This window comes from Equus quagga, chromosome 16, assembly GCF_021613505.1.
Source record: "Equus quagga isolate Etosha38 chromosome 16, UCLA_HA_Equagga_1.0, whole genome shotgun sequence".
NCBI classification, from domain to species: Eukaryota; Metazoa; Chordata; class Mammalia; order Perissodactyla; family Equidae; genus Equus; species Equus quagga.
This window is the reverse complement of record NC_060282.1, coordinates 4,733,300-4,742,050: the sequence shown is the minus strand read 5'-3', so window position 1 is coordinate 4,742,050 and position 8,751 is coordinate 4,733,300. Positions and strand designations below refer to the sequence as shown.

The window sequence follows — 8,751 nt, the reverse complement described above, 5'->3', positions numbered from 1 at the left end:
AAAAAAAGAAACTTTAAGAGCAACTGCTTCTATTCTCTGGACAGACTTTAGAGCCCTAAAATTAAAAAAAAAAAATCTTATAAACAAGTGAATCAATACAGACCTTGAAGATTGATCATTGTCCACTTTGGCCTAGAGACTCCTTCCACAGGCCCCGTGTCCTGGACGAAGGGGCCGTTTTCTACGTGGGATGCAACAGTAAAGAGCATGCCCTTTCAGAGGAGTCTTGAGTACTGTGTTTCAGTCTAGTGGCCCAAATGCTTGGGACTGGTGGCATTTGGTGCTATCTCCTTTAAAAAATCTAGTAGGTCTACTCTTTCTAGGGAGTGGATCCTCCACTCTAGGAGGTCCCACTGGGGCTCCTTCTGAGCAGTACTGCCGAAGCCCATTTCCATTCAAGAGCCATGAACTTCCAGTTTATGAAAAAGGAGTGGGAGGATGGGTAATTTTTAGAAATGGCAGGATTGTGACGGGGAAAGGAAATTCCCCTCTGGGAATTTGGAGATCAGACTTTCCTTCATTCCTGTCATTGAAGGGGCCTCCAATGTGCCATGTTCTATAGCCTCTCTGTACCCCAGGATATTAGCAGGCCTTCTCTTTTGTGTCATCCCCTAGTGAGAGTGGGGAGGAATCTCTCCACTACTCAGACAAATCTTCCCCTGAGACTGACAAGTTCCCAGCAGGCCAAGACACAGCTTCTTGCCTCTAAACTCTTCCTGAGACCAACATGAACTTTCCCCTATTTACAAATCAAATGCAACTAGAGACCATCTTTCTTGAAATACATATATACGGAGTTTTTTTTAAACAAGGAATGCCCTGTCATTTTTTTATTAGGAAAAGAAACTACATCCACCTTCTAATACCCATTCTCATCCAAGCATCCCAAACTGTAATTCTTATTCATGCAGGTTGATGCTGCACAAATCACCAGCAACATTATCATCATCACCATCATCATCATCATCTAAATAAGAGGGAAATAATAAAATAGATACTCTGTGGTTCCAACAATTTTCCAGTTTCTCCTGACACTTCCAGTTGCATGGTAAATTGTTGGAACCGGAGATGACAAAATTAAAAATGTCTTTAATAAATTATTATTATTGGCTTTTGATTATTCCATTGCTAGTTTTGTTTTCTTGTGTTGATAATGCATACCAGTTTAACAAAGTGCATGCTTTTAAAAAATTTTTGAACTGGCAAGCTAAAATGATCCATGTCTTCTTGCCCACCCACCCCCTAAAAAGAAGTTAATATAATTTAGAACCTAGCATTTTAAAAATATGGTCATGACACATCTGGGATAAAGACTGCTTATGGAACATGCTTGATTTGGCAAAATGATAAATCAAAAACCTCGTGGGTTTTGTTTTCCCGTTTTGTTTGGAAGCAGCCAAAAGCAGGCTATTAACAAAATTGTGTGATGGAAAAGGAGAATGAATACCTGATACTTTCCATTTTGTCACATGGTTCACACACACAAGCACACTCGCGTGTGCATTCATTCACACACTCAAACCACACACATACACACATACATAGCCACCCACTGCTTGGGAGGAAAAGAGAAAGGAGTTAGGTCAGAGACACCACTGTGGGTGGGCGCTCAAAAGCTCTCAGCCTGGTGTGCAACTTTGGGTTGGGTATCCTCTCAGCTCTGTCACCTGGTCCTGGTCTCACACCTGTCCTGGGAAAGCCACCCCAGAGATGGGGCAGGTTGGGGAGAAATGTAAGGCATACGTCGCTGGGAAGGAAGGAAGAAATCCATGCTTCATGCTCAGCTGCGAGTTTCAGAGTACGGGCCTTTCTTTTCCCTTTGGCCTGCTCTGTCTCGCTGGGAAGTTGGGGGAGCAATGAAACCAGGAAACAAAGGAGAGAAAGTAATAATGATGACAATGATAATAATAATAAAGGATAATAATAATAATAAATAAGGAAGAAAAGACGAGTTGGGCTGATGGAACATAACATCAAATACGACAAATGACTTTTTCTGTTCGTATTTCCCTCCCCACACCCTAAATGGACTTCCGCCTTCTCATCAGCCTGTGGTTGTCGGTAAAGCTGTGTAACCCAGGAGAAATGGAGCTGATGGGGGATGGGAAGAGGCTGTTTTTTAATGTGCTTGGTGAGATCTCTTCGATCTTGTAAGAGATGGAGTGGAAGTACTGGGGGGCGAGCTTGGCGCTGACAGAGTTCTGATGTGCCGCCGAGCGACCACCGTATTCCTGTGGGCGGTAGCACGTGCAGGAGCACACGGACTGCAGGTCCGCCACGTCCGCCTTGTACCGTGGCCGGCCCTGCCGCGCCTCCTCAGGGATGTGGATGACCATGCTGTTTCGGTTTCCGGCAAGGGACGCCCTCTCTTCAGCGTCCCGCCTCTCGTCCTCACTGTTCATGGTCAAGAACCTGAGGACCACCAGGTTGAGGAAGGCCCCAATGACAGTCAGCCCCACTAGGATATACATAAAGCTAAAGGCCACGTAGAGTGGCTTCTTTTGCAGGGCGCCCTTGGTCTGCAGGGCCACGTAGTCCCCGAACCCAATGGTAGTCAACGTGATGAAGCAGTAGTAGTAGGCGTGGAAGAAGCTCCACTCCTCGCACTGGGAGAAGGCGGCAGCTCCAATGCACAGCGTCCCCATGCAGGAGAAGAAGCCCACAGTCACCATATTCTCCATGGACACCTCCGTGTTGCGCATGCCACAGCACTTCTTGATGCGCTTTAGCAGGTAGCGCACGAACGTGTTCATCCGCTCGCCCAGGCTCTGGAACATGACCAGCGTCAGAGGGATGCCCAGCACGGCGTAGAACATGCAGAAGGCCTTGCCCGCGTCGGTGCCAGGGGCTGCGTGCCCATAACCTGAGGGAAGGGGGCGAGAAAACAGGCAGAAGAGTGAGGAGAGGTCCTATGAGGTTTGGGATGGGGGTGGGTTTGGGGCGTTTCAGTGGGGAGGGGATTCTAGGCATTTGGGGTGGGATAAGGCTTGAGGGGTTTCAGTTGGGAGGGGATTTGGAGCCCATAACCTGGAGGGAGGGAAAAAGAAAAACAAGGGAGAACCAGTGAAGAGATGTCACGTGAGGTCTGGAGTTGGGACTGGTGGTTTGGAGCATTTCTTGTGGGGCAGTTCAGAGGAGGAGTTCGGGGAGCATTTCACTGTTTTTCTTAGAGCAACACAAAGTTTTTAAAAAGAAAAGCCACATATTCACTGATAAGGAAACTGCAAAAGTAGCAAGCCCAAGGGGGAAAATTAAATGTGCCCACCATGGATCGACATTCAGAGTGAGTAGTCAAGAATGCTAACTGCTTCACACCAGGCTCTGTGCTGACTCCTTTTCATACATCGCCTCATTCTAACCTCATGATGACCCTGTAAAATAGGCATGATTCTGACACCACTGACAAGGAAACTGAGTTAGTTATGTAATAGCTGGGTAACTTGATTTCTTCAGAGTTTTCAGCCACCAAGAATGAGGCTGAAAAGCACAAGGTTTAAACCAAGAGAGGTAATTGCAGAGTGGAACATAAATACCAGGAGGAAAAGGATTTTTATCTGTTCTGCTCACTGCTGTATACCCACACCTAGAGTAACACCTAGCACATAAAATATTTCTTTACTAAAGGAATGAGTAAGTTTGTGCTGCTATATGAATGTGGCCTTGTCAAAAAAAAAGAGGGAACAAATAATCCTTAAAGACCTCATGTGTGTAAGTGCTTTTGAAACTTTTCACGCAACTTCACAGCACATTAATTCATTGATCCCCTACATCAACTATGCAAAGTCAAGTCTGTATTCCCTCACACTCAAAATAAGGATGGTGGTGCTAGAGAGATGAAGTTACCTGCCAGGGCCACCCAGCTGGTCAATGCTAATGTCAGAGCCAGGATAGCATCTGCACAATATGGCAGAAGGAACACAGGATCCAGCAGGTTCTAGTTCAAGTTCTGGGACTAATACTGCCCAGAAAAAATCCTGGATCACGAGCAGTATTTGGATTGAGAATTCAGAGGATGAGCATGGTCTTCCAACATCTCAAATCCTGCCCCATCAAGAAAGGCTTCCCTACCTCATGTTACCTTGAGCCACACATTCACGTCTCATGGCCGCTTAATCGGCTGCATTATCTAGGGCCCCAGAAAACCTGTCTCAACCTGGGTTCTTCATCTCTTCCATAGGATAATAATATTTCCCAGGTGGAGTTGCTGTGTGGATCTACTGAGATCAGAGAGCACCTGGTACTCAGTACCTACCAGACCCTGAGACCTCCACCCTCCCACTGTCTCCCACAGGAAGCCTACTCTGATCTTTCTAGCCCACACCTCTCTCCCAGGGCTTCATCACTTACATTTCATCTGCCTGTCTTTCTCTTGGCATGAATAGATGCTATGTCCTACCTGCCTGGGCGGCCAAGCTCTCCCTAGAGATAAACCACGTTTGCCTCCAGGAGGCCTTCTCCTCATCCTCTCTGACCCTCAGTCCCACTGTGCCAGCACTAAGCTCTGACCCCTCAGAAACCCCATAGCCCTTACGAAAGTGGATAAATTGCATGACAAAGTTGGAGTCAAGCCAGGAAGGATAGAATGGGGAAACGGAAAGCTGAAGAGTAACAGATCTATCAATAGAAATGATCCAATCTGAGGAACAGAGAGGAATAAAGATCAAAAATAAATAAACAAAGCCTCAGAGACCTGTGGGACAATATCCAAAGGTGCCCCAGAAGGAAAAGAGAGAATGAGACCAAAAACAGTTGAAGAAATAATAGCCAAAATTAACCAAATTTGGTAAAAGACACAAATGGACAGATTGAAGAAGCTCAGTGAACCCCAAGCAGGATAAATACAAAAAAAAACCCCACACAACAGAGTCAAACCACTGAAAGCCAAAGAGAGAAAATCTTGAAATCAATCAGAGAGAAACAACACATCACTACAGAGGAACAACAATTTCATAATCTCTTAGTTCTAATCATAAGCAGTGGAGGCCAGGAAATGGTGGAATAACATCTTTAAAGAGCTTCTAAACAAGACTATTAACCCAGAATTGCATATCCAGAGAAAATATACTTCAAGAATGAGGGAAAAATACATTTAAGATTAACAGAAACTTGTTACCAGCAGATCTGCATGGCACGATTACTAAAGGAAGTTCTGCCTGGAGGGAAATCAGACCAGATGGACACAGGTCTTCAGGAAAGAATGAAGCCCATCTTGGTAAACAAGTGGGTTTATATTTATACAAAACACAGGGGTGAGAATCCCACTACATCTCCATATAGCTCACCTGTGTAGCTGACACAAAAGCCACGTGGATGTTGGAGAACAGTAGATTGTTGGAAATGTAACAAGGTGGTAATATTACCTAACAGTTCTGGACGTGATATATTTACTGGAGGAAACCAACACAGCATTTGCTGGGTCAAAACTGCATACCAGGTGCATCCCCCACCCCATTCCTTTCAGTAAAGGTGATCAGAAGCAATTTTCTATCACATGGCCTGAACAGCAGTCCAGCTGTATATCCTGTCTCAGGGTTATGTCAATTCCCCTGCTATCTGTCATACTACAGAATGAAAGAAATTGATCATTTTGACACTCAACAGTATATCTCACTGGTCTATTACAGCAATGCCATTCTTTACTGAGACATGTGTGGGAAATGAACACCATCAAAGTTTAGGGCCTCCTACACTAATAAATAAATCTCCTAGGGGCCTAGTGGTCTGCAGCACAGGACTATTCCTACAAATTGAGAGGCAAGTTGCAGGACTTGCAGTGCCTTCCTGGAAGATGAAGGTCATGCAGGACATCTGCCATTTCCTCATCGAGATGCATCCGTCTCCAGACCCTCTCTCCTCTCTCGGAGGCAAGCCTGCATGAGCCCCATCAAGCGTTCCTTGGCCCTCGGTTTCCAGTTGAATTCATCCAGTGGACAGCTCCAGTAGGAGGTCAGAGGAAAGAAGGAAGATGTGGACCTTGGCAGTTAGCTGCATCTGCCGGCAGACTCACAACATAGAGCTACTCTCTACAAGTTCCAGTAACTATGTCCCAAGCATGTTGACAGCTCTCCGTTGTTGCTAATGCTGGGGTACCCCCACTTTCCCTTGTTGCTTTCCCTCCATCCTACCCACTCTTTGCAGAAAAGTTTAAGAATAGCCCATTAATTAATTGCTCAACTTGAGAGGGCTATTTCCTGCAAAGACCCTAACTGATATACCATGTGTATTCTCCACTGGGTCTGCTTACTATGTCTGCATATGATACAACACTGTGGGTACTGCATGCAAACAGGTCTACACATATCAAGTCTACATAGAGAATATTCCTACAGTATCTGCATGGGACACGCTTATATGTATGGAACACACAGACATGGCATCTGAGCATTCTTTATACAGAATATACATGGCGTACACTTGGAACTTCATTAACAAGATGTGTGTTGTGCTGAATAAATGCACATGCACGTGGAACATATAGGCACAAGACACATACCATTTATACATATTAGACCAAAATACTAAAAGCATATACAGTATCCCCATAGCATACCCATGTTCATGAACAAATTCTGTCTTTGCAGTATATGTGTGTGAATTTAGAGTACACTGGAGGCCCATGATGTGTATGCCACATGCACATATGTGCTGCAAAGATTGTACATATTTAGATTTCAGGAGCACACACAATATCTATAGGTTACATGTATAAGATACACAGAGTAGAACATATAAAATGCATATATGCCCAACATACATGAGGGAGATGTTTGCTGAGCCCTCCCCAAAAGGAGAAGGAGGTACAAATCTTTGATGCTCTCATAGCACCTGTGTGACAAATTGGGTCCTGAAAGTCTGTGCTTTTTTCTTCTGTGAATGAAGGAATGCATCCTGGCCTTCCTGGGTTGGGAGCCATATTTATTCATCTATTCATTCGTTATCCATTCAGATTTCCAGAGTGTTGACTATGCACTGGGTCCTGTGCTTGGCACAGGGGATCCACAGTGACTTCTTCCACCAAAATCTCCCAAGGGGCTCCAGCCAGCCAGCGCATGCCCAGAGCCCCACCCAGTGCCCGGCATGCATGAGCGTTTGACAAAGGTTGGGGGCATGGGTATCTCAAGGCCACTGATGACTCCCAGGCTGGGCCAACTGTTCTCCTTGGTCGCCTCCCACCCCGTCTGTGAGGACCAGTTTGGGAGTGCAGGACCCACATCGCCATCTGGGTTTTTGCTCTAAGACCCCAGGCTCACCCTACCCCCATCCCCTGCCCCTGGAGCCAGTTCCTCCTCCACCTCCAAGCCCTGAAGAGGTGACATAACTTCAGGAATCCCACCTGGAACTGTACTGTTCATCCTTCCATCATCATAAATGAATCATTCATCATTTTGGCAAAGAGATGTCTCAAATTTATTTACACATGGATCAGGAGGCATGCATGGGACACAGAGGAGATGCTGAGACCAGGTAGCCCCAGATGGATGCCTCTGGGCTGCTGCCACATGACCTTGGCAGAGTCTCTCAATTCACTTGATGGATCTAGAGGATGAGGCTGAAAGGGGGAGATCAGACCAGCTCACAGCCACCATGCAAGAAAAGGCGTCATCCTTGCCCAGCTCCATACCTGGCACCCCCTGTAGATTCCCAGCAGTGGCCAGCGTGACTGCCACGCAGAGCCCCACCAATTGGGGAATGCGAAGGTCACAGGCCACCGGGTGCAAAGCTTGCTGCACACAGGGGACACAGCCCCTTGTGCTGTTCATCCGTGCCCACTCAGGCCTCCCCCTTCCTGCTGGAATCTCCATGTGTGCAAAGTCAGAGACGCACTTGCTCATGGCCCCAGTGCTGGCCTCGATGGTCTACTTGGGTGGCCATAAAGTGTGAGGCCAGCCATGGGGGCCACTGATGGGCACAGTGACTGCACTGGCAGCCCAAAAAGCCACCCCCAGCGCTGCACACACAGCGGCTGCATCCAAAATGCCATGCTCCCTGAGTTTCAGGACAGCAGCTCAGTTCAGGGCCCCAGAGCTCCTATGAGTTACCAGAAAGTCAGTGTCAAGTGATGACCCACCCCAATTCCCTGGGCCTGCCAGCTCCCAGCCTCTGCCGTGTCCTCACCCCTCGGCTCACAGCACCTGTTGTCGCCCCAACCTCCCATCCAGGGCCAAGCCCCTGCTCCCCATTCTTCCACCCAGTAGTGTTTGCAGAACACCATAGGGTGCCCAGGATGGGAAGCAGCTGAGGGGTGCTGGGTCAAATTGAAGGCTCCACCCTGAAGATGCTCACAGGTTCCTGGCCCAGTGCTGGAGCTGATGAGGACACAGCTTTTGAATCAAATTCAAGGCCCTTGGCTGCCATGATGAGAAGAGGAGCCATTTTCAGAATGACCCCAGCATCTGAGATGTGGCTCAGTGCCCCTGAGCAGTGGGGCCAGCACCTGGGGCCAGGGAGGGCACACAAGGGGGCTGTGGCTTAACCACCTACTGGCAACACAGGCTCTCCATGCCAGGACCTATGGTAGCTGCTGGAGAATCTGAGACGAACAAAAGACCTGACTGTGAACTCCAGAGAAAGCAGAACACAATGTCAGAATCGTCTGTTTTGCCTGCTGTAAGGTTTCACCACGGGGCCCATGCTGGGTGCTGGGGAAGCACAGAGAAACACCCAAGTCAGATTAGGGCATCAGCTCAGAGGCCACCGGCTCCAAGGAGCCTTCAGACTTTTGACAGATGAATGGGGATTGGCCAGGAGAAG

The 8,751-nt window shown here is 47.4% G+C and overlaps 1 protein-coding gene across 1 annotated transcript in view; it reads right to left on the bottom strand.

The window, feature by feature from the left end:
* Nucleotides 1-1,262: 1,262 nt before the first annotated feature.
* KCNK9 (potassium two pore domain channel subfamily K member 9) overlaps nt 1,263-8,751 on the bottom strand; it is a 68,140-nt gene continuing 60,651 nt past the window's right edge. Inside the window, exon 2 of the mRNA XM_046641623.1 lies at nt 1,263-2,863. Coding sequence (XP_046497579.1) covers nt 2,022-2,863 — 842 coding nt within the window. The 3' untranslated portion in view covers nt 1,263-2,021. The remainder of the gene's footprint in view (nt 2,864-8,751) is intronic.